This window comes from Sapajus apella, unplaced genomic scaffold (assembly GCF_009761245.1).
Source record: "Sapajus apella isolate SASKATOON/1434 unplaced genomic scaffold, GSC_monkey_1.0 scaffold213, whole genome shotgun sequence".
NCBI classification, from domain to species: domain Eukaryota; kingdom Metazoa; phylum Chordata; class Mammalia; order Primates; family Cebidae; genus Sapajus; species Sapajus apella.
Window position 1 is genome coordinate 130,149 of NW_022437153.1, and position 25,962 is coordinate 156,110.

At 39.4% G+C, this 25,962-nt stretch overlaps 1 protein-coding gene and 1 pseudogene across 13 annotated transcripts in view; both read left to right on the plus strand.

Annotated features, from left to right (window-relative positions):
• The window catches only part of FANCD2 (FA complementation group D2), a 65,555-nt gene that overhangs the window by 1,051 nt on the left and 38,542 nt on the right, over positions 1 to 25,962 (plus strand). For 11 of the 13 annotated variants that reach the window (XM_032270644.1, XM_032270637.1, XM_032270638.1 and 8 more), the window contains exons 2-20: positions 1,042 to 1,138; positions 2,560 to 2,700; positions 3,563 to 3,630; positions 3,792 to 3,895; positions 4,279 to 4,339; positions 5,874 to 5,926; positions 8,252 to 8,330; positions 8,709 to 8,833; positions 10,298 to 10,385; positions 11,110 to 11,214; positions 11,607 to 11,707; positions 12,069 to 12,177; positions 12,414 to 12,449; positions 16,291 to 16,440; positions 17,627 to 17,758; positions 19,851 to 19,982; positions 22,675 to 22,785; positions 24,427 to 24,536; positions 25,880 to 25,940. In XM_032270644.1, coding sequence (XP_032126535.1) covers positions 1,075 to 1,138; positions 2,560 to 2,700; positions 3,563 to 3,630; positions 3,792 to 3,895; positions 4,279 to 4,339; positions 5,874 to 5,926; positions 8,252 to 8,330; positions 8,709 to 8,833; positions 10,298 to 10,385; positions 11,110 to 11,214; positions 11,607 to 11,707; positions 12,069 to 12,177; positions 12,414 to 12,449; positions 16,291 to 16,440; positions 17,627 to 17,758; positions 19,851 to 19,982; positions 22,675 to 22,785; positions 24,427 to 24,536; positions 25,880 to 25,940 — 1,830 coding nt within the window. In that variant the 5' untranslated portion in view covers positions 1,042 to 1,074. Of the gene's footprint in view, positions 1 to 1,041; positions 1,139 to 2,559; positions 2,701 to 3,562; positions 3,631 to 3,791; positions 3,896 to 4,278; positions 4,340 to 5,873; positions 5,927 to 8,251; positions 8,331 to 8,708; positions 8,834 to 10,297; positions 10,386 to 11,109; positions 11,215 to 11,606; positions 11,708 to 12,068; positions 12,178 to 12,413; positions 12,450 to 16,290; positions 16,441 to 17,626; positions 17,759 to 19,850; positions 19,983 to 22,674; positions 22,786 to 24,426; positions 24,537 to 25,879; positions 25,941 to 25,962 lie in introns of those variants that run through there. The other 2 variants (XM_032270647.1, XM_032270648.1) reach the window with 2 other exon arrangements.
• LOC116544350 lies at positions 7,395 to 7,494 on the plus strand (annotated as a pseudogene).

Genomic DNA, 25,962 nt, shown 5'->3' on the forward strand with positions numbered 1-25,962 from the left:
GATAAACTAAAAGGTCATGTGGTTCAGGCACTCCCCTACCTCTGTCTCATTTCTAACTCCACATCTCCTTGTTTCAGTATGAGTATTTATTGCCTGGACTCTTCTTCTCATGCCTCTTCTACTGGCTGACTCTTGTCAGCCCTCAAGTCCGTGCTTAAAAATCACTTTGTCAGGTCAGGCACGATGGCTCACGTCTGTAATCCCAGCACTTGGGGAGGCTGAGGTGGGTGGATCACTTGAAGTCAAGAGTTTGAGACCAACCTGGCCCACATGGTGAAACCCTCTCTCTACTTAAAAAAAAAAAAAAAAAATTAAATACTTCTTCAGGGAGATTGTCCCTAAGAAATGTCCTTGCTTCTCTTTACCACCCCTTCTAGCAACTAGTCTAAATTTCCTAGTAATCCCTCACAGAACTACTTTTATAGCGCTTACATAAGCGTAGTTCAGTACATTAAGGCTATTTGTTACTATCTGTAAACTCCCTGAGGACAGATATGTCTGTCTAGTTGTTCACAGTTGTAATTCCAACACCTAGCACAGTTACTGACATGTAATATTGAAGTAATGAGTTAAAAGGACAGGTAGGTGGCTGGGCGTGGTGGCTCACACCTGTAATCCAAGCACTTTGGAGGCCAAGGTGGGCGGATCACCTGAGGTCGGGAGTTCAAGACCATCCTGACCAACATGGTGAAACCCCGTCTTTTTTTTTAAAAAAAAAAAAAAAAAAAAAAAGGACTGGTAGACTGGGGATAGATAATGAAGGGTCTTGAATCTCAGATGGAGAGCTATATGTTTTATCCTTCAGCAACAGTGAAGTAGTCTGCCTAAGAGGAAACTAATAAACAAAATAAACCTTGAAAGGAAGGTAGTATTGACAGATATAGGAGTTGAAATTTGCTTAGCACCTGGATTTAGATAGCATTAGTATGAAGATGTGAGCCCTTCTGATTTTTGGATAGAGGAATTTTCTTTGAACGATACCTTTAACTTCTCAGAATTTAGCTTCTAGAGGGTAACTTCCGTTCCCTGATTTTGCTCTAGGAAGTAATTTAATTGCAGAAGACATTGGTCAAAATGGTTTCCAAAAGAAGATTGTCAAAATCTGAGGATAAAGAGAGCCCGACAGAAGATGCCTCCAGTAAGTATCTAGTCATTTGTTGCTTTATTTCCTGTAGCAATGTGTGAGGCATTTAAAGAGATAGAAAGTTTCTGCTTTCAAAGTGCTGAGAATATTCAAAGTGTAATGGATAGAGCACATAAAATTAAGGGAGAAATATAAGTTTTGGGATTGAGTTTTTGCCTCGAATTCTGCATATAACTTTGAGCATCTCCACAGCCTCTGGGCCTCAGTCTCCACATCTGTAAGAGGAATTACTGTTATAGACTTTCTGCTATACATAATTTAGGTGTTAAGACACAAAGACATAGTCTCTACCCTTAAAAAACTTTATGAACTTCCTTCCTCTTGAAAAAAAAATTATGATCTTGACACATGCTATGATAGTGATGTATAAAGGAAAGATGTATCAAAGCAAGCACACCAGAGGCAAAGAAACAATGCACACTGCCCATATGAGAAATGGTTAATGTCCAGATGAAAGGAGTTGATGGCTGGGAGCAGTTGCTCACACCTGTAATCCAAGCACTTTAAGGCACTGAGGTGAGAGAATCACTTAAAGCTAGGAGTTCAAGACCAGCCTGGGTAACACAGCAAGACTCTATCTCTACAAAAAAAATTTTTTAATTAGCTGGGCGTGGTGGTGTGCACCTGTGGTCCTACTGTGGTCCCAGCTACTGAGGAGGCTGAAGCAGGAGGATCACTTGAGCTCAGGAGGTTGAAGCTGCAGTGAGTCACAGTAGCACCACTGTACTCCAGCCTAGGTGACAGAGTGAGCGAGTGAGACCGTGTCTCATAAAGGGAGGGGGGGGAGGGCGGGCAGGGGGTTGATAGTTCATTTATTGCGCTCATCTACTCTATTAAAGCAATTCTAACTTGGTTTTTGTTTGTTTTTATTTTACTAGGTTTTTAGGGAACAGGTTGTGTTTGGTTACATGAATAAGTTCTTTAGTGGTGATTTCTGAAATTTTGGTGTACCCATTACCTGAGCAGTGTGTAGTGTACCCAATGTGTAGTTTTTTAATCCCTCACCTACCTCCCAGCCTTTCTCTTGAATTCCCAAAGTCCATTATATCATTCTTGTTGTTGTTGTTTTGAGACGGAGTCTTATTCTGTTGCCCAGGTTAGAGTGCAATGGCATGATCTTGGCTCACTGCAACCTCCGCCTCCCGGGTTCAAGCGATTCTCCGGCCTCAGCCTCCTGAGTAACTAGGATTATAGACATGAGCCGCCATGTCGGGCTAATTTTGTGTTTTTAGTAGAGACGGGGTTTCTTCATGTTGGTCAGGCTGGTGTCGAACTCCAGACCTCAGGTGATCCGCCTTCTTCAGCCTTCCAAAGTGCTGGGATAACAGGCGTGAGCCACCACGTCCGGCCTGGGTTTATGTTTTAATTTTTACTTTACTATTTGCCATATTCTTGAAAATTTTGTCTGTTTTCAGAAACCAGGAACCAACCACTTCCTAAGAAGACAAAGAAATCTCAGGTTCTTAATGAAGTTGAAGAAAATGACAGCATCTTTGTAAACCTTCTTAAGACATCAGGAATTATTCTTAAAACCGGAGAGAGTCAGAATCAGCTAGGTAATATTTTAATCTCAGTTTATTCTCTGGGTTTAATGAAAGAGCTTAGGACTGAATCATGGGTTTTCTAGATAGAGAGGCAGTGAAGATTAGAAATCAGAGGACCATCTATCTTGAGACAAAGATGAATTGCTTTTTAGAAAATGGTACAGTCAGGCTGGGCACAGTGGCTCACATCCGTAATCCCAGCACTTTGGGAGGCCAAGGCGGGCGGATTGCCTGAGCTCAAGAGTTTGCAACCAGCCTGGGCAACATGGTGAAACCCAATCTCTACTAAAATACGAAAAATTAGCTGGGCATGGCAGCATGTATCTGTAGTCCCAGCTACTCAGGAGACTGAGGCAGGAGAATTGCTTGAACCTGGGAGGCGGAGGTTGCAGTGAGACGAGATCATGCTACTGCACTGCAGCCTGGGCAACAGAGCAAGACTCCACCTCAAAAAGAAAATGGTGCAGTCTTCGGTCCTCATTATTGCATGTTAGGTAAAGCATTTCTAATCCTTTTATAAGAAAAATGTTACATACTGTTATTTTTTTGTGTGTTTTCTTTAGAAAAAATAAATATCCAGAAAGCAACTATATCAGTGTCAGAATAATTTCAGAAGAAAATGTATAAAGCCATATAAGATTTTGTTTTGGGGGAATAGATTATTCTATCTTGCTAAGGTTATGGCAGGTCTTTTTTAGAACATTTAGTGGCCATCTGCTATCAAAGCTAAGTCTTTTATGTGGGTTTAGAAGATTTGGCTCTCAAATTAGGTTGAAAATATTTTTATTGGTTTCATCAGGCAAGAAACTTGGGTTTTTAGAGAAGGAAAACTATGGTAGGAGACTGGTAACCAGCTCTTCTTTTTTCTGCATAGCTGTGGATCAAATAGCTTTTCAAAAGAAGCTCTTTCAGACCCTGAGGAGACACCCTTCCTATCCCAAAGTATGTATTTTCCCCCTGATATTTTTGCTTGTGCCAGCATAACTCTGGAATTTGGAATTTAAAGACACTGGTATAAAGTAGAATGGGCTAGAATGATTTTTAACAGCGAATATTCAACTAAAAATTTTATTCTTTTGTGTTTTTTAAATCTCCTTATTAAGATAATAGAAGAATTTGTTAATGGCCTGGAGTCTTACATTGAGGATGAAGACAGTTTTAGGAACTGCCTTTTATCTTGTGAACGTCTGCAGGATGAGGAAGCCAGGTGTGGAAAGGAGGCATGGAATCTTGCTGAAATTGAATCTTTTAAGCTAACCGCATGGGGATGGGGAGGAAGAGCGCAGTTGTTTCAAATTTCATTTTTGGTGTAAGCTCTTTTTTCCTAAGAGTTTAAACCTAACTTCAAAATTCCTAAGTTTGTGGTCATGAGGCTAAAAATCAGTATTTTCTAGAATGTGTCTCACCTGTGTTGACAGAATTTCAAATCCCTACCTCTCCCTTGTTAAGGGCCATCTGCTCACTTCTGTATTTCCTGTCTAACAGGGTAGATCCTCTTTAAAGATTATGTATTTAACCAATTTTATTGAGAAAAGATGATAAAAGCATTAAAACAAGGAAAACAAAGTAGAAAACATGTCTCTTTTACAGTATGGGTGCATCTTATTCTAAGAGCCTCATCAAACTGCTTCTGGGGATTGACATATTACAGGTGAGACTGTTGCTTTTTCTGTGAACATTTGATTGATGAGGTTTGTGGTGTATGCTCAAGTCTAAATGGTGGGAACACAGGATAGAGTAGGGTTAATTGGGGAATTTGGGTTTGTAACAGCTTCACCACAGCCCTGTTGCTGTGATGGGTTTGGTAGAGCAATGTCTATGTTTTAAAATTGTGCTTATTAGCCTAATGCACCTGGTGGTCCCATTTATTCCCTTAGCATCTGATTCCTGTTCTTAAAGCTACATCCTGTGTACTCTGAGTACCTGGTAATCTTTATTATATTCATATCTACATCATCCCTCATTTAGCTTTTTAGATGCTTATGTAACTTAATTTTTGTCCTTTTATTCTTCCTCTTCTCTCTTTTTATTTTATTATTATTAATATTTTGAGACAGAGTCTCCCTTTGTTGCCCAGGCTGGGGTGCAGTGGTGTGATCTCGGCTCACTGCCACCACCACCTCCTGGGTTCAAGCGATTCTCCTGCCTCAACTTCCCAAGTAATTTTTGTTGTTTTGAGACCCAGCTAATTTTTGTTGTTTTGAGACAGAGTCTTGCTCTGTCACCAGGTGCAATCTCAGCTCACTACAACCTCCACCTCACAGGTTCAGGCGATTCTCCTGCCTCAGCTTCTCAAGTAGCTGGGACTACAGGCGCGCACCACCATGCCCTGCTAATTTTTGTGTTTTCAGTAGAGATGGGCTTTCACCATGTTGACAAAGCTGGTCTCGAACTCCTGACCTTGTGATCCACCCACCTTGGCCTCCCCAAGTGTTAAGATTACAGCCGTGAGCCATCACACCCAGCCCTCTTTTAATATATTAAGTAGACAATACATTGATATGATTTAAATATCTCAAGTTATACAAATGTATGTAGAGCAAAAAATTTTCCTCTACTCCATTCTCCATTTTTCTTCTTCTCTTTTCCCCTACTGTTAATCTTTTCACACTCTTAAACTCTTTCTTTTCTTTGGAAATCTTGACTATAATTTAGTTTTCTAAAGTCTAAGAGCTCCCTTGTTTCTCTGGAGAGCTCCCCTTGCAACCTACTTAATAATCATTTAAAGCCTGCATTTCATGGATTAACAGTTATCATATTTAATAATATTTTGATTATCTGCTTATTTTAACTTTGCCTTGATAATCATTTTCAGTTTTTCAGAAGACAAATTAAGTCTTTGTATTCCAATAGCATATTCTAAAAATAAAGACGATACTCATGTGGATAGCCTTTTAATAGGGTATGAACTTTAGCAAAGTGTTTCCTCCAGGAGCTCTAGCTGGAGAGGGAATTATACATTTCTCTCTCTCTCTCTTTTTTTTTTTTTTTTTTTTTTTTTTTTTAAACTCAGGGTTTCCTGTCACCCAGGCTAGAGCACAGTGGTGTGATATCTGCTCACTGCAACCTCTGCCTCCCTGAAGTTCAAGCGATTCTTGTGCCTCAGCCTTCCAAATAACTGAGATTATACATTTCTATTGTGTATTTTGAGATCATCTCCTAACTCCCTATATCTTCTTTTTTAGCCTGCCATTATCAAAGCCTTATTTGAGAAGTTGCCAGAATATTTTTTTGACAAGTAAGTGGAGTTGTTATGGGATGTTCAAAGTACCCTGGTGTACTTAAGCTTCTCTCTGAAAAGGTTACTCTGAAGACTGTCGGTTTCTCTGAAAGTCATAGTTATCATGATGCTTTTTAAGTGACTATTAAAATTTTACTGGAGTGTCTTTGAAGTTTCATCTATTAATATGACTTTGTAAAAATAAATAGGATTATGGTTAAAAGTAACTATTGGCCAGGTTTGATGGCTCACACCTATAATCCCAACTGAGGGGTTATAGGGAAGCTGAGGCAGGCGGATTGCTTGAGTCCAGGAATTCAAGACCAGCCTGGGCAATGTAGTGAGACCTTGTCTCTATTTAAAAACAAATTTTTTTTTTAAGTATCTATTGCTTATGATAATCCCTAATAGAAGGACAGTTGGCTGGAATTAGGTATTCTCTGAATACTTTTCCTTACCTTTTAAATTTTGTAGTGTATATTGAGACAGGGTCTCACCCTGTCGCCCAGGCTGGAGGGCCATGATTGTGGCTCACTGCAGCCTCAACCTCCCAGGCTTAAGTGATCCTTCCGCCTCAGCCCCCTGTGTGCCTGTGAGTACAGGTGAGCAGTACCACCAGGTCTGGCTAGTTTTCGTGGTTTTTTGGTAGAGATGAGGTTTTGCTATGTTGCCCAAGCTGGTCTCAAAACTTCTAGGCTCAAGTGATCCACCCGCCTCAGCCTCTCAAAGTGCTGGGATGTGGCCCTACCTGTTTTTTTTTAATTACTTCGTTAGGAAGAAAATGAACAGCCTAATAGAAAAGTAGACAAAGGTCGTGAATAGTTTACAAAGAAGAAATACAAGAACATCAAATATTTTAAAAGTTCAATTTTGTTAGCAATCAAAGGCACAAATTTAAAACACTGTATTAAAATAGTAAATATTGGCTGGGCGCGGTGGCTCACGCCTGTAATCCCAGGACTTTGGGAAGCCGAAGCGGATGGATCACGAGGTCGAGATATCGAGACCATCCTGGTCAACATGGTGAAACCCGTCTCTACTAAAACTACAAAAAATTAGCTGGGCATGGTGGCGCGTGCCTGTAATCCCAGCTACTCAGGAGGCCAAGGCAGGAGAATTGCCTGAACCCAGGAAGCGGAGGTTGCGGTGAGCCGAGATCACGCCATTGCATTCCAGCCTGGCTAACAAGAGCGAAACTCCGTCTAAAAAGAAAAAATATATAGGAAATATTAAATAAAATATTAAACAGTAAAATTAATGCATTTTTTCCTACTCTAAAATGGTTTCCTTGTTGAGTGTAGTGAATAGGCATGCTCGTACATTGCTAGTGAGCATATAAATTAGTTCAGGCATCGATTTCTAAGAGCAAAAGATTGTTATGTGTGAAAAACCTTAGATTTTGCATACCCTTTAATCCTAATGTTATGTCTCGTGATTTATTCTAAGATAATAACTGAATGAAAATGAAATAACATTAGTTTAATGCTTGCTTTGACAGCACATATACTAAAATTGGAACAATACAGAGATAAGCATGGCCCCTTTGCAAGGGTGACACCCAAATTTGTGAAGAATTCCTTTTATTTTAAAAGATTACTGTTTAAAATAAAGAAATGTGAATAATTGAGATGTTCAAAAAATTGAAATATCATGTGCACATTAATAACTGTAAAAAGAACTAGTTAATATCATACATTAATTGAAAAAAACCCAGGTTACACATAGCATTTATATTAGGTTGGTGCAAAAGTAATTGCAGTTTTTGCTATTAATAATTCAGTCTAGTATTTTGTTAAGAAAAGGAAGATGCACACATATACATATACATATGCATATTAATAGTGTACATTTCTGGCTTGACAGGATTATACTCATTTCTGTGTTCTCCTTTTTAATTTTTTCAGGGTCCTGTATACAAGTAATAATAAATTTGAAGTTTTATTTGTTTATTTTGAAACAGAGTTCTGTTACCCAGGCAGTAGTGCAGTGGTACGATCTTGGCTCACTGCAACCTCCACCTCCTGGGTTCAAGTGGTTCTCCTGCCTCAGCCTCCCTGGTAGCTAGGATTGCAGGTGCATGCCACTACGCCCAGCTAATTTTTTGTATTTTTAGTAGATTCAGTGTTAATATTTAGTGTGTCTTCTAGACATCTTTCTCAACATACATAAGCATATATCTCCTGTGTATTGGGTATCACTTGTGTGTCTAGCACAGTGCCAGATGCATAGTAGGTATTCAGTAAATGTTAATTGAATGCTAAAACATTTTGTGTAGTATTAATGCTTGCTGTTAATATTGGCCAGAAAGGCTAAGTTTCTTGTCCTCTCTTCCTATCACTTCAGCAAGAACAGTGAAGAAATCAACATACCTCGACTCATTGTCAGTCAACTAAAATGGCTTGACAGAGTAGTTGATGGCAAGGTAGGCTTATGGACTTTATCTCTTGAATTTAATAAAACTTGTATCTAATAAAACTTTTGGAAGTTGTATGCTTCTTTTTTACTCTTTCTAAACAGAAAATTCATACTTTTCCATCTATCCATTAGCTTTTTCCAATTTTCATAATTTGGGAATTATAGATCTTTCACCCTTTAAATTTCATCAGAAACATTTATTCAAATATGAACAGTAGATATTATTTATTAAATAAAAATTTGGAAAGATTCTTTTACAAAGTCCAGAGACAACTGTGTTTATTATTTATTTCTCAGATAATTTCAGTTCTGCATTTCACAAATAGATAGTCTTTGTCTATTCTGGGTAATGTGCTGCAGTTCTAATAGTGTCCTCTAACTGCAGGACCTCACCACCAAGATCATGCAGCTGATCACTGTTGCTCCAGAGTACCTGCAGCATGACATCATCACCAGCCTACCTGAGATCCTAGGGGATTTCCAGCACGCTGATGTGGGAAAAGAACTCAGGTGGATAAGCACTCTGTCATCATCTAAGCGAGGCTCGACTGGGAGCTTTATCACTGTAATATGCAAAGAGCAGTAGTAATGTGGTGTCTTATATCTAAAAAGAGGATGATACCTACCTTCATGAGTCTTGATTTGACTTAAAAAGAAAAAAAAAGTATATATTTGAATAGATCCATGTATTTTCTTTTAAATGGTATACCTGTTATGAGAATGAAGCCTGGCTTGGGATTGGGTATCTAAATTTGGCCAGTGGAGAAGCTGACCATGATCTCTTAGTTCCATTAACATGTTCTTCAGGGGGTCCTTAATCCTCGCTGCACATTAAAATCATCTGTGGAGCCTGTTACACATCTACATTCTTTGGGTTCCTAGATGATTCATTGTAATGCACAGCCCTGCATCAGACTCCTTGCTGAGACCCATTGCTTACTGTCATTCATTTGAAAAATAGTAATTCGTAGGGCAGTATTTAAGAAGGGGAGAATAGTTTCCCTAGATAATAAAGCTTCTATCTTAATGCAACTTTTTATTATACTGGAAGTATTTTTTAAAATTCAATTTGTAATACTTTTTTTGTTTTTTAACTTTTTTTTTTTTTTTTTTTTTTTTTGGTATACTTTTCTATAGTCTGCAAAGCTACCTCCAAAACGTCCAATGATTTCTTGCCTTTGTGCTTTTGGGCAGGATGCTCCCTCTGGGCAAAGCGCTATGCCACCCACTTTACCTGCCTGATGCCAGCTCATCTCCTTCTGTATAGCCTTCTTTTAGAATCTGTCACTGTTGGTCAGGTGCAGTGGCTCACACCCTTAATCCCAGCATGTTGGGAGGCTGAGGTGGGTGGATTGCTAGAGCCCAGGAGTTCGAGACCAGCCTGGGCAACATGGTGAAACCCCCTCTCTACAAAAATTAGCCATGTGTGGTGGTATGCACCTATAATCCTAGCTACTCAGGAGGCTGAGATGGAAGGATCGATTGCGTATGGGAGATCAAGGCTACAGTGAGCCCTGATCATGCCACCATACTCCAACCTGGGCATCAGAGTAAGACCGTGTCTCAAAAAAGAAAAACAAAAAAACGACAATCACTGTCCTCACTACATTGTGCTCCTGTAGCATTATGTACATGTGTCTGTCATACTTACCACATTTCATTTTAATGTTTTGGGTTTCCTTTTTTCTTTTTGTGGGGAAAGATATGTACCAAACTAAATAGTGGTGTTCTTTGGGTAGTGGGGATTGCGAAGGAAGGCTTCTTGTTTCTACTTTTATTATTCGAATGTTTATAATGAGCATGTATTATTTTTTGCAGTTAAAGCAGTTTTTAATGAATACTAGAAAGTATAATTTAATGGCAACTAAGTATATCGTTTCTTTTCATACTCTAGTGAATGATTTTTTCAAGTGATTGTCTCCCTAGCTCTGCTCAAAACATTACACAACTTTTTTCTTTTTCTGTCATTCACAGTGACCTACTGATAGAGAATACTTCACTCACTGTCCCAATCCTGGATGTCCTTTCCAGCCTCCGACTTGACCCAAACTTCCTGGTGAAGGTAGGAAAGACTTTCTTTCCAGAAACAGCCAGCTTTCCAACTTCCTGGAACAAGTGTTAGTCATTGCCTTGGGAAAAATCTTGTGTAATGAACATTTCTATTTGAAACTATAGTGAGTCATATTTGATTTCTCTCTTTCTCTTTTTTTTCTCAACAAGTTTCAGATGCTGTATATGATAGATTCATAGGTCTGTTTTTAAGCAGTAAGTTTTGAATGGAAATCTTCTATATTGCGTGAATTGTACCTGCTTCCGAGGAATAATACTTTTTATGCCGTACTGTAGCCAGTTGAGAATTTAGGCTCTAAATGTAAGATAATAGTTCTCTTTCACATTTATTGCCTGTTTTTGACGAAGCTGTGGTATTAACAGCTAAAAGAAGGCCGGGCGCGGTGGCTCAAGCCTGTAATCCCAGCACTTTGGGAGTTTGCTTGAACCCAGGAGGCGGAGGTTGCGGTGAGCCGAGATTGTGCCATTGCACTCCAGCCTGGGCAACAACAGCAAAACTCCGTCTCCAAAAAAAAACAACAAAAAAATTGTAATTTGGGGAAAAAAAAAAAGGAAGAGAGTTGAGTTTTTTTTTTTTTTTTTTTCCCCTAAATTATAAGTGGGAAAGCTGAGTAAGAGAAGTGATTTTTTTTTTTTCTAATTTTACCTAATAGTTCGGGATAAAGTTGAGGTAGTGACATGAAAATGTGTAAAGTTTTTGTCCTTGTAATTTTTAGGTCCGCCAATTGGTGATGGGTAAGTTGTCATCGATCAGATTGGAGGATTTACCTGTGATAATAAAATTCATTCTTCATTCCGTAACAGCCATGGATGCACTTGAGGTATGCTTTTATATCCCATCACACCTAGATAAAGGGACTTAAATTAATAAGTCCCAGTTGCTCTTCTCTGTCCCTAGACTGAGAATACTGACTAATTGAGATAGCATTTAGAGAAGAGAATGAAGCTGTTCAACAGATTCATTACTCTATATAAGCTGTTGTAAGTTATATTTACTCTTTTTTTTTGTAGTACCTCACAGAATTCTGAAATTTGGGGCATGGCATTCTGTGACATTGCATTAGCTATTCTCATCAACTCTATTTTTCGAAATGTCCAACATTTACAATTTCTCTTTCTCAGTCTTTCAGGAGACTGTTATGGTTGAGAGACTGGACTGTACCTACCCACTACGAATGAACAGAACACCATAGCTAATATTTACTTTCTGCAGGTAATTTCTGAGCTTCGGGAGAAGTTGGATCTGCAGCATTGTGTTTTGCCATCACAGTTGCAGGCTTCCCAAGTAAAGCTGAAAAGTAAAGGACGAGCAAGGTAAAGAGCTCATGGATAATTACCACCCTTTTCCTCACATAGGATGTCACAGTTTTCTGATATCTCAAAGTCAGAGTTAGAGCTTAATACTTACAACTACAAATAATGGTACTATTATGACATTTACATCTAGTATTACATAGTTATTCAAATTACATATATGTATGTGAGTATGTATGTGTTTATATGTTTTCTTAGCCATTCAGGTCAATCCTAGACAGACTACAGTGCAAGTTTATTAGCCATCTTACACATGAGGTTGTCATTTGCTCCAGGATACATAGCTACTGAGCAGGAACTCAGATCTTGTAAGTTCTTTTCTGGTGGGTAGAAGAGTAATTTTCCTCTCTGCTATTTGTAGTTCCTCGGGAAATCAAGAAAGCAGTGGTCAGAGCTGTATTGTTCTCCTCTTTGATGTAATAAAGTCAGCTATTAGATATGAGAAAACAATTTCAGAAGCCTGGATTAAGGTGAGATCTTTGGAACTTTGACTATCAAGGAGGAAATGAGTGGCAATTAGTGACAGATGTATAAATAAGGTAAATTTAAATAAAAATCTCAAAAGTTATTCAAGTGGAAATGATAGCTGATGGTTGCCATATGGACACATTGGCTCTCAGATGAGGTAACAAGGCATGCTGAATAAGGTGAAATGTGTTTCGCTGATGTGTCATAATATTTTTGTGATTCTCTCTTGCTTTTTCAGGCAATTGAAAACACTTCCTCAGTGTCTGAACACAAGGTAATATTCACGTACTATGCATTTTAAGTATTGTAGACTTAAAGTAATGACAGTGGCTAGCTTGCCTTCCCACTTTCTTTTTTTCCCCTCCTTCCAGTCACCCTTTTCTTTCTTCTGTAGTTGCTCTAATAAACATTAGCTGTCTGGGAAGGATAATCTGAGGTGGTGACTGGCCAGGTAGCCTACCCCTACTCACTCTGGCTATAAAATAAGCTTACAGTATCCATAAGGGGAAATACTCACAATTTAAACAAGCACTTCAAGATGCAATCAAAGAAGCCAGTTCCCCACTGATGAGATGAAGAAAATAGCCACCTAAGTCTTAGGTTTCTGTACCTGCCTAATTGCCCTTCCTTCCATCTAGCGCCACTGTCAAGATAATGGCATTTCATGTTTTTCTTTACTTTGCCCAGGTAGACCTGACTGGAGTAAATCAGTCTGTCCACTGTCAAGGCGATAGTACTAGATCTTTTGTCTTTCTTAATTCTAGAAATATCTTCCATCAAAAAGCCAGATGATTGCCTGGGCACAGTGGCTCATGCCTATAATCTCAACACTTTGGGGGGCTGAGGCAGGCGGATTGTCTGAGGTCAGGAGTTTGAGATTAGCCTGGCCAATATGGCAAAACCCCGTCTCTACTGAAAACACACAAAAAAATTAGCCTGGCCTGGTGGCATGTGCCACTGCACTCCAGCCTGGGAAACAGAGTAAGAAACTGTCTCCAAAAAAATGCTAGATGATTGAGTTTCTTAGGTGCTGATTAGTTGCTTTTAAAGATTTTTCTTTGGTTGGAATCTGTTTTGTGGGCTTTTGGTTGTGTTATCTAATTTTTGGATGACTATCTTAAAAGCTTTTATAATGCTGAATAAAGCAGTGAAAAAAATTTAAATTTTTCTGTGGTGAAAAATATCAAAGTACTCCAACACACTGTTTTTGGTTTTGCATAAACATAAATTGACCACCTTGGTTGCTTGCATACCTATTTGTACATATTTGTAATCATTGTATAAATATAGTTTGTATTCTTTTTTCTTTTAACATTTTTTCTCCTGTCATAAATATTTCACGTGCTTCTGCATTGTTTTCATTGTTATTTTTAATGACTGTATTCTCGTCTAATGTTTCTCAATTTCGGTGTCTTAAGGAGTGGAGCATTCAGTTAAGAGAAGTAGTAGAATTTGTTTTGTTTTTTTTCTTTTTTTGTCCTGCTTGCCTTTTTTTAACTTTTTTTTTTTTTTTTTTCTGGAAGCATAGACTCAAGATGCCCTGAATACACTCCCAGCTTTTTTCTCTTTTTTTTGTTGTTGTTTTGTTTTAAGAGACAGGCTCTTGCTCTGTTACCCAAGCTGGAGTGCTATGGCAACATCATAGCTTACTGCAGCCTCAAACTCCTGGGTTCAAGCGATCCTCCCACCTCAGTCTTCGGAGTAACTGGGACTACAGGCAAGCACCAACAAGCCTGGCTTTTTATTTATTTATTTATTTATGAGGCAGAGTTTTGCTCTTTTACCCAGGCTGGAGTGAAGTGGCACAATCTTGGCTCACTGCAACCTCTGCCTCCTGGGTTCAAGCAATTCTCCTGTCTTAGTCTCCCTAGTAGCTGGGATTATAGGTGCCCACCACCACACCTGGCTAATTTTTGTATTTTTAGTAGAGACAGGGTTTTGCCATGTTGGCCAGGCTGGTCTCGAACTCCTGACCCCAGGTGATCCACCCACCTCAGCCTCCCAAAGTGCTAGAATTATAGGCATGAGCCACCACACCTGCCCAATTCTTCTATTTTTTTGTAGAGATGTAGGTCTTGCTGTGTTTTCCAGGTTGATCTCAAATTTTTAGCTTCAAGTGATCCTCCTGCTTGGGCCTCCCAAAGTGTTGGGATTATAGGCGTGAGCCACTGCACCCAGCCCCCAAATTTTTCTTTTTTTAGGTAAACAAGCTAATTGCGGAGAAAAACCCACAAGGAATCTACAGATGTAAAAAGTACAGTTTTAAAGAGCTGGGCATGGTGGCTCAAGCCTGTAATCCCAGCACTTTGGGAGGCCAAGGCAGGTGGATCACAGGGTCAGAAGTTTGAAACCAGCCTGACCAACATGGTGAAAGCCTGTCTGTACTAAAAATACAAAAATTAGCCGGGCGTGATGCTACATGCCTGTGATCCCGGCTACTCAGGAGGCTGAAGCAGGAGAATCGCTTGAACCCAAGAGGTAGAAGTTGTGGTGCGCCAAGAGTGCATCATTGCACTCCAGCCTGGACAACAGAGTGAGACTCCATCTAAAAAAAAATAATAATAATAAGGTACAGTTTTTCTCCACTCTCTTCCCATTCCTCAGGGATAATCAATCCTTTCAAATTTTTTCTGTTCATAAACAAGCTGTAATTGTATGCAAGTACAGGTATACTCTTATGCCAACACATATGTATGTTTATATATTGTTTTTGCAAAAGCAGAATTTTAACTATGATTATGAGTGGTATTGTTTAAAGAGACAGGGTCTCACTCTGTCACCCAGGCTAGAATGCAGTGGCACGATCACAGTTCACTGTTACCTCAATCTCTTGGGCTGAAGTGATCTTCCTTCCTCAGCCTCCCAAAGCAGTGGGATTACAGACAGCCACCATGCCCATCCTGATTATTATTTTACAGGTTGCTTTTTTTCCCACTTCATGTCAGGAATGTCTTTTCTCTGTCAAAAAATATAAACTAGCTCAGCAGTCTCTAACCTTTTTGGCACCAAGGACTGGTTTCATGGAAGACATTTTTTTCCACAGACAGTGTGGGGGCATGATTTCAGGATGAAACTGTTCCACCTTAGACCATCGGGCACTAGTTAGATTCTCATAAGGAATGTGCAGCCTAGATCCTGTGCACGTGCAGTTCACAATAGGGTTCACACTGCTATGAGAATCTAATGCTGCCGTTAATCTGACAAGAGGTGGATCTCAGGTGGTAATGCTCACTTGACTGCCCCTCACCTCCTGCTTTGCAGCTTGGTTCCTAACAGACCACGGACTCTGGTCCAGGGGTTGGGGATCCCTGATCTAGCTTATTCTCTCTTTCTTTTTTTTTTTTAATTTTTAAATTTTTTAATTTAAAAACTTTGACAGTCTTGCTCTGTCACCCAGGCTGGAGTGCGGTGGCATGATCTTGGGTCACTGCAACCTCCACCTCCCAGTTTCAAATGATTTATCTGCCTCAGGCTCCTGAGTAGCTGGGATTACAGGCCCCTGCCACCATGACCATCTAATTTTTTTTTTTTTTTTTTTTTTTTTTTTAAGTAAAGATGGGATTTTACCATGTTGACCAGGCTGGTCTCGAACTCCTGACTTCAAGTGATCTACCCACCTTGACCTCCCAAAGTGCTGGGATTACAGGCATGAGCCACCATGCCCAGCTTGTCTTGTTCTTTTTGATGACTGTAATATTTCAAAAATTAAAATTACTCTATGATGATTTATTGAACTTTTCCCATATTGATGGGCATTTACAGCCTTTCCAACTTTTCACAAAGTAATTTTCCTAATAATAGTGAAAATACATACTGGAGTTGGCAAGTGATTGAATCTTTAATAAATGTGAAGATGTTCGAAGGTTCTTCTATAGTAATATCACTTTCACGTATATTGCAATGTATTCTTAAGAGATACCAGTGGTTAATAGTTGTGACACTTTATTTCTCTAAAAATTATTTCTGGGTTTTGTGAAAAGTATAGGTATTCCCAGGGGAGTTTGTTCAACAAATGAGTACCATCCATTCTGTGTTTTAATGGGAAAAAGCTGCTGTTTTGTTGTAGCAAAGGTACTGATTTACTGACTGTTCTTCTATTGCATATCTGACAATAGGTTTTTGACGTGGTGATGCTTTTCATCATCTATAGCACCAATACTCAGACAAAGAAGTACATTGAAAGGGTGCTAAGAAATAAGATTCGATCAGGCTGCATTCAAGAACAGCTGCTCCAGAGCACATTCTCTGTTCATTACCTAGTAAGTGTCAGAGATTATTGACTTTTAATCTAAAAAGGAAAGCTTTACAACTCCCATGTAAAATTTCATCTTACTTCAGTCCATTGTTCACACCCATTGAGATTTTTGAATTTTATTTTGCATTAATCATTTCGATTGTCTATCTCAACGCAGTTTGCAACTTTGACAAACTGGCCTTCCGTATCCTATCTACGTAGCTTATAAAAACCTTGAGGGGAATAGGACCAGCCTATAGAAACTAGTAGAAAAGGAATATGAATCTATTTGAACTCTGGCCATTCAAAACTGTGGACTTAAGGTAATCAGTCCTCTAGAAATGTAAATTATTCAAACTGGAATTCTATAAGCTGAGAATAGTGTTTTTCTGGCTGAACGTTCAGGATATTAGCAGTATAGAACTTGGAAAACTGGATGAGCTAGTGGATTGGGGTTTGGGCTAGGAGCTAATGAGAATTACCTCATTGAGTCTTAAGATTTTATATTTAGGAATAGATTTAATGTTTGTATTATTTTATCTTGCAGTTCTTTCTGTGTTTATTTCTGCTAATGATAAATATTTTGGGCTGTAATTTTCTATAGGATAAAACTCATACGTAATTTTTCATTGCATTTTCCCCAATAGAGTATTATACCCAGCTTAGTACTAAATGTAAGATTTTTTTTTTAAATTATGACATCAGTAAGGAAGCTATGTTTATTAACTGGTTATTTACTCTGGGTCCATTAATGTCTGTGTATGTATTTTGCATTATTGGTAGGACATGATCACTTCTCTTCTTGATCTTCTTTTTAAAGAAAATCAGTTTAGTTAACACTGAACCTTAATATACCTATTTCAAATTATAACCAAGGTGGAACATCCCTGGTGGATAGTGTGATTGTGTAAGGAAACTGGATTTTAGAAGATCTGGCCTCCAATACCAAATTGAGCAGATAGGAATGTACTATTAGACTTATAATTTAACTTATTTGAGCTTAAAGGTTAATTATTATCCAAATATGCAATCCCATTGATTCTGAGAGAAAACTCAGAATGGTGAAGGATTATTCTGTGTAAAACAAATATTAAGAATTCTTAAGTTAAAATGAGAGGGAGGAGAAATCTGATATTCCAAAAGGATAAGCAACTCTTAGGCTGTGTATTAACTGTTTGCTACAGCTTCTTTTCTCTCTCTACTCTTCCCCACTCAAGGTTAAGGATATGTGTTCATCTATTCTGTCGCTGGCTCAGAGTTTGCTTCACTCTCTAGACCAGAGTATAATTTCATTTGGCAGTCTCCTATACAAATACGCATTTAAGTTTTTTGACACATACTGCCAGCAGGTATGTTGAAACATTTATTTTTGGTAAGGAGGGAACAGGGGAAGGGAAAATAATGTGATGTTTATTTCTTGTTGGTTGGAACATACTGAAGGGGAGGGAACTCTGAACTGGGTCTCAGGAAAGCTCAATTCTAGTCCCAGCCTTGAAGAAATGAAGAGACTTGACTGGTGGACCTAACTCTGTGTTCTGAGCTCTAAGATCCTCTGTCTGAAATCAAGATCCAGATCCAGGCTATTTCAAATAAACCTTGGCTTAAAGAATTGGGGTCATCAGTAGGTAGTTTCCATAATACAGGAATGGCAGTTAAATTTAGCTGTAAATAATTCCAATCTTGGAATTGTTCTCTAGAAAAAATTGCGGCAAAAAACAAATGAACAAGAAATGCTTGAGGTTCTAACCCTATTACCAAGAACATGAGACACTTTTTTTTTTTTTTTTTTTTTCTTTGAGATGGAGTTTTACTCTTGTTGCCCAGGCTGGAGTACAGCAGCACGATCTTGGCTGACTACAGCCTCTGCCTCCTGGGTTCAAGCGATTCTCCTGTCTCAGCCTCCTGAGTAGCTGAATTACAGGCACGTACCACCACTCCCAGCTATTTATTTATTTATTTTTTGAGACAGTTTCAATCTTGTTGCCCAGGCTGGAATGTAATTGTGCGATCTTGGCTCACGGCAACCTTCACCTCCCGGCTTCCAGTGATTCTCCTGCCTCAGCCTCCCAAGTAGCTGGGATTACAGGCATGCACCACCAAGCCTGCCTAATTTTCTATTTTGGGTAGAGATGGGGTTTCTCCATGTTGGTCAGGCTGGTCTTGAATTCCCAACCTCAGGTGATCCGCCCACCTTGGCCTTCCAAAGTACTGAGATTACAGGGTGAGCCACCGCGCCTAATTTTTTGTATTTTTAGTAGAGATAGGGTTTCACCATGTTGGCCAGGCTAGTCTTGAACTCCTGACCTCAGGTGATCTACCTGCCTCCACTTCCCAAAGTGCTGGAATTATAGGCATGAGCCATCACACCTGGCCGAGACGCATTTTAATAGCATATGTCCAGAGAGGGAAGACTGTACTTGTGGAAAATGTTTTTGAAAGCAAGTACTGAACAGTGTCTTTATTTTGTATTTTTACATATATTCTTCCTATTATTAGCAATGTTAAAATGCATTTGAATAGAACTTTCAAATGAAGATTTGTAAAAAAAATTTTTCAAATAGAGCCATAGTTGCAGCTGACATGCGCTAGCTGTTGCAGTTGAGAATAAAATTCTGTTATGACTGTCATGGAGCGATGGTATAAAAGAAGAATGGCATCTAAGACTTTTTTTTTTTTTTTTGAGACAGAGTTTCACTCTCGTTACCCAGGCTGGAGTGCAATGGCGCGATCTCGGCTCACCGCAACCTCCGCCTCCTGGGTTCAGGCAATTCTCCTGCCTCAGCCTCCTGACTAGCTGGGATTACAGGCACGCGCCACCATGCCCAGCTAATTTTTTGTATTTTTAGTAGAGACGGGGTTTCACCGTGTTGACCAGGATGGTCTCGATCTCTTGACCTCGTGATCCACCCGCCTCGGCCTCCCAAAGTGCTGGGATTACAGGCGTGAGCCACCGTGCCCGGCCCTAAGACATTTTTGAACCCTCTTAATATCTTAGAGACACTATCATAATTCCATGTTTGCTTGGAAACATGCAAGTCTACCCTGTACTATATAGAGAAAACCTTTAAAGCTTTTAGCTCCTTGAGTGCCATCTTTTTGAGAAATTTCAACTGGTCTTGTATAACCCCAACTTAAAGTGTAAAATTTAATCCATATGAGAAAAAAGAAAGAGGAAAACATGCCAAGAAGCAAAATCAGGAGGGCTTAGGTAGTGCTCACTGATAAGTTACGGGAAATAGGTCAAGAGTGGATGATAATAGTTACATTGCTTATTCCTAAATCCCCTGAAGCCAACATTAGTGAAAACTAAATAATAGATGATGGGATTGGGTTGATTGTTATTTTAACAAAGCAGAGATTGAAGAGGCCTTGGGGTAAACCCTTTTAGAGCAGCCATTCCATATTTTGTTTTAGACTGTCTATTGACTCTCCCCTGTGTAGGAAGTGGTTGGTGCCTTAGTGACCCATATCTGCAGTGGGAATGAAGCTGAAGTTGATACTGCATTAGATGTCCTCCTAGAGTTGGTGGTATTAAACCCATCTGCTATGATGATGAATGCTGTCTTTGTAAAGGTATCTCATTGGCTTCTTGTACTTTAGATACTGAATACTATAATTGGTGGGAGGAGGTGGGAAGGAGGTGAAATAATGGGCAAGTCATATAAATAAAAAGTGACTATTCTGTGTGTTAATTCATTCAGTAAACACTTCTTTATACTTAATCTATGGGCTAAGCTCTATTCTGGGTGCTGTGCATGTAAAGTAGGTCCTTGCCTTTGATGTTAAAGACTAAAACACATAAGCAAGTCACTATAAATACAACATGGTGAATTTTTCCAGTAACGTACTATAGATACAACAGAGCAAGAATAATTATTTAGCCTGGGAAGCTGGAGAAATCTTCAAAGAAGCAATTTGAGTGATTGTTGAAGGCTGGGAATGGTTGACAAGAGAAAGTAAGGGAAGTGGATTCTAGACAGAGAAAAGTTTGAGCAGAAGCAAATTGGTGCCCAAGTCAATGGTGTGACTTGGAGAAATGAGAAGCAAACAAGCATGACTGAAGTATAGGATATGTATGGAGAGGAGTGGTGGGAGGTGAGGCTGTTAAGATACAGGACAGGCCCATGTTGCAGAGAGTCTCAAATAACCTGCTAAAGAGTTTCAACTTTATTTTCTAGATAATAGGGAGCTATTACCAGTTTTTAGATAGAGCTGACCTAATCTACTCGACTTTGACAGATAACTCAGTAGGCTATATAATGGGTGGATTGGAGACCGCTGAAATGGTCTAAGGGAGTGAGAGTAGGGTCAGATTTTGGTTGCGGGAATGCAGAAGAAATGATGGTTTAAGAGACAATTTGGTGTTAGAATTAACATGATTTGGTGACTGTTAAAAATATGGTGGCAATAAGAAACAGGAAAACTAGGTCTGAGTTTATCATCTTAGAACACTAGGTGAATGGTTGTGTCATTTCCTGAGACCAGGAGGGAGAACATCTTCTGTAGGAAGTATGATGAGTGCATTCTGGGATAGCCACATGTAGATGGTTAGCAGATAGTTGAAAATTCTGGTTTGGAACCTTGTGGGGCACCCTTTGGTAGAAGATTTAATTTGGGTATTCATAACCGTATAAATGTGAGCTCAACTGAGGCAATTTAGAGGCAGAAGACCATAGAAGCTTAGAAGAGCACAGACATTTTGAGAACGTTGCAGTTTAAGTGGTAGACTAAAGCAAATGTCCATAGAAGGAAAATTAAAAAAATAGAAGATGAGTAATGTGAACTTGAAGGATGTCAGGTAGCAAAAGCCTAGGAATGAGTTTCAAGACTGAGGGATTTATCTCCAGTGTTGGATACTGTAGGAGTTGAAGATGGAGCATAGGTTATTGGCTTTGGTAATTAGGATAGCTCTGTTAACCTTTGAAAGAACAATGTAAGTTGAATTATAAGGATGGAAGCCAGAGAGCAGTAACTTGAAAACTGGGGGAATAGAGTCAATATTGAGAAGCATCAAGGAGGAGGAGAAAATAAGAAAAGTAGCTTAAGAGAGAAGCTGGTTGCAAGAGAGATATTTTTTAGATGAGGAGGTTTGAGGTTGCTTTTAGGCTAAGAGAAGATTCAATAGAGAGGAGGAAATGGAAATTTTTTTAAATTAAAAGTTTATGGGCCGGGCACGGTGGCTCACGCCTGTATCCCAGCACTTTGGGAGGCCGAGACGGGTGGATCATGAGGTCACGAGATCGAGACCATCCTGGTCAACATGGTGAAACCCCGTCTCTACTAAAAATACAAAAAATTAGCTGGGCATGGTGGCACGTGCCTGTAGTCCCAGCTACTCGGGAGGCTGAGGCAGGAGAATTGCCTGAACCCAGGAGGCGGAGGTTGCGGTGAGCCAAGATCGCGCCATTGCACTCCAGCCTGGGTAACAAGAGCGAAACTCCATCTCAAAAAAAAAAAAAAAATTAAAAGTTTACAAAGCTGTTTTATTACTTTTTCCTCTGACAAACTCTGAAAGGTAGTATAGCTGTTATTGCCATGTTACAGATGAGAAAAGCTGAGGCATTTCCCAAGGTTACAAAGTAAATAGTTTCCTTGTGACTCCTTCCAGATCTGTAGAGAAAGAAGAAAAAATTCATTGAGTAGAAGCTGGGAAAGGATGATGTGGCAAGGAATAGGGTAAAGACATAGCTTTTGATAGAATACTGTTTTCACTGAAAAAAAAAAAAAAAAGGGAAAGGTGGAAGTAAAGAATACAGAGATCGGAGAACTGGAAGATGCATTAGAATGACTAACCAGTAGATGCAGAGTGAAGAGGACAAAGAAAACATCTTTCCTGATATTTGTTCCTACTCTCTAATAATAAGAGAATTAGAAAGCTTTAAGAGTTTTCTCATTTATATCCAGTCTACCAAACCTTTGGGCTCTGAGCAGAGCTTTTAGAACTTAAGCTTTTCTTTTTTTTTTTTTTTTTTTTTTTTTTTTTTTTTTTTCTTCTTTTTTTTCTTTTTTAAAGAGACGGGGTTTCACCATGGCCAGGATGGTCTCCATCTCCTGACCTCATGATCCACATGCCTCAGCCTTCCAACGTGCTGGGATTACAGGCGTGAGCCACTGCACCCGGCCTAAAACTTAAGCTTTTAAGGAAACTAAAAAGTTTTAGATGCCTGGCTATGTGTGCCTCTCTTACAGGGATTTTAATTTTTTGATTTTTAAGGGAAAAAAATGTTAGTTGCTAGCATCACTGTTGGTATCATTTTTTCCACAGGGCATTTTAGATTATCTAGATAACATATACCCTCAGCAAATACGAAAACTCTTCTATGTTCTCAGCACACTGGCGTTTAGCAAACAGAATGAAGCCAGCAGCCACATCCAGGTAAGGGGCAATATGTTGGGAAAGATTTTGTTATTTTTATTTTTTTTTTTTATTTTTTATTTTTATTTATTTATTTTTTTTTTGAGACGGAGTTTCACTAATTTATTCAGGCTGGAGTGCAATGGCGCGATCTCGGCTCACCGCAACCTCCGCCTCCTGGGTTCAGGCAATTCTCCTGCCTCAGCCTCCTGAGTAGCAGGGATTACAGGCACGCGCCACCATGCCCAGCTAATTTTTTATATTTTTAGTAGAGACGGGGTTTCACCGTGTTGACCAGGATAGTCTCGATCTCTTGACCTCGTGATCCACCCGCCTCGGCCTCCCAAAGTGCTGGGATTACAGGCTTGAGCCACCGCGCCCGGCCTATTTTTATTTATTTTTAATTTTTTTTTGTCCAGCTCTTTCACCCAGACTGCAGTGCAGTGGCTTATTGCAACCTCCGCCTCCTGGGTTTAAGCAATTCTCCTTGCCTCAGCCTCCCGAGTAGCTGGGACTATAAGCACATGCCACCACACCCAGCTAATTTTTGTATTTTTAAACCTCTTTACTTGAAATTTGCTGGACAAAACCAAACAAATGATAGATTTACTAGTCTGTGTAGTAGTGGAAATAGAGGCAATTTTTTATTCTTACCACAAACATTAAGGGCCTACTCTGCCAGGCACTGATAAATTAGATCGATCCTCTGCCCTCAAAAAAAAAAGCTTTGTCTGTTAGGGTAGAGATGGGTCTGTGATCAGCTAATCATGAAACTATTCAGGTTCTGAATGCAGTGGGGGCACATAATTGCCTTGTTTCCTAAGAAACATCTCCATCTAATGTGAACTTCACCTGGGCTTGCTTTTGTTTGTGGACATCATTCACTGAAAAAGCCAGGCTGTAATCCCAGCACTTTGGGAGGCCAAAGCAGGCAAATCACGTGTGCCCAGGAGTTTGAGACCAGCCTGGAGAACATAGTGACACCTGTCTCTACAAAAAAAACGCCCAACCTTGCCTCCATGTTTAGATCTGTACCTAAGTATTTTATTCTAGTTCAGTATTTTAGCTGCGCTGTCATCAACATTATGATAATTTTCATATCATTATAGAAATAATAACAATAAAAACTATTATGATTGAATGTCTATCATGTGCCAGGCACTGTTCTAGAAGTTTTTGGTAATTCGTCTCAAATCCTTAAAACAACCTTCCCCATTTCACAGATATAAAAATTAAAACTTGGAGAGATGAAATGACTCGCTAAAGACACAGTGGGGTGGGCGTGGTGGCTCATACCTATAAATCCAGCACTTTGGAAAGCTGAGGTGGGCGGCTCACCTGAGGTCAGGACTTCAAGACCAGTCTGGCCAACGTGGTGAAACAAAATTAGCCGGGCGTAGTGGCAGGCACCTATAATCCCAGCTACCCAGGAAGCTGAGGCAGGAGAATTGCTTGAACCCAGGAGGCAGAGGTTGCAGTGAGCAGAGATTTCATCGTTGCATTTTAGCATAACGAGCAAAACTCCGTTCTCAAAAAAAAAAAAAAAAAAAAAAAACAGTAAACAGTAGAACTCTTTATGTTCTAGCTGTATGACTCAATATCCATTCATTCTTTTGCTGTGCCACGCCAGCATTTTCATTTTTCTTCATCGTCTTATTGCAGGATGACATGCACTTGGTGATAAGAAAGCAGCTCTCTAGCACCATATTGAAGTACAAACTCATTGGGATTATTGGTGCTGTCACCATGGCTGGCATAATGGCGGCAGACAGGTACACATGGAGATTCTGACTTCTGTGGTTTAAGATCAGTTAATCTTGCTGACTAAGTGTTACATTGCGTAGACATTTTAACAGTAGATGTTACAACTATAAGAGAAATGAGCAAATGTGTTTTGCAACTTTTCCATGTTTCCTTCTAATGGTGACTGTATATGATACCATGTATGTTTTTTGCTGGATTGTGATCCTAGCCATTGCAGTCTGTGGGTAAAAACTAAGGATTGCCTAGAGGTAAAATTCTAGAAATCTTTGCATAAAAAGGGAACCCTGATTCTTATGGAATGCATTTTTCTGTATCTGCTCCTGATATAGGCACTAGACAACTCAGGTGTCTACGTTGCTGTGTCATTTCTGTCTGGAACTTTATACAAAGTTCAGTTTGCAATTCAGTTCATGCTCCTTGGAAATTATTTTCTGAGACATCAGGAGACATCTTTAGAATCCACATTGTGGAATCCTAATTAGGGAAAAGGAGTCAGACTAGCGGGAGCAAAGAAAGCAAAGAGAGAAAATGTATAATTCTGCCTTTTTTCATAGTCCAGGACATGCAGCTTTCCTGTGTCCAACTTATCACCAAGACAACTGCAAGTTAGCTCACTGCAACCTCGGCATTATCAGTACTGCACAAAACCCTCTTCAGCAGATAGCATACCTCATAAATACTATTCTATAAATCCCCAGCAAGCCTTTGTTTCCTTGCAGTCAGTTCCTCTATTGCTGGCTGGCCACTGCTTTCTTGCACCGTATTTTCATGCTTTCTCTCTAATAAATCTGCCTTTCTTTACCTACAGCTGTCTTGGTAAATTCTCCCTAGCTCTCCTCCCGCTAGCAGCTCAGATAGTCGTTGCTCCTCTGTGACATATTGAAGGAAAGAGGTTGCAGAGTGTACTGTTAAGAGCTCATTCACTGAAGCCATACTGCTTGCCCGGGGTCAAATTCTGGCTCCATTGTTTATTAGCTAAATTACCTTGGGTAAGTCACTTTATCTCTGCCTTTGTAGACTCACATCTACAGGATAATAATAGTATTTACTTCATAGAGTTGTTGAGAATATTAAAGGGTTAGAGCAATGCCTAGCACATAATATGTACTAAAGAAGCACTTGCTCTAATTATTACTAATTTGCCCTTAAACTATATATATAAGAAAAAAGAAAAGAAAAAAATAGATAACGGTTCTTTGCTGTAGTCTGTTTTGTATGGACAAAATAAATACTCTCCCCTGCCTTCATGTACTTTTATCTTTACCCTACTCCAGAGAAGTCAGAATTCTTAAACTTATTGCCAATTGTTACAAAATATTACATAAGGGAAATTATAATTCTTTGTTTTTAGAAGTGGATCATCTAGTTCAACCCAAGAGAGAGCTAGTCTGAGCGATGAGCAGTGCACTCAGGTAAGTTCTTCTTCTTCTTCTT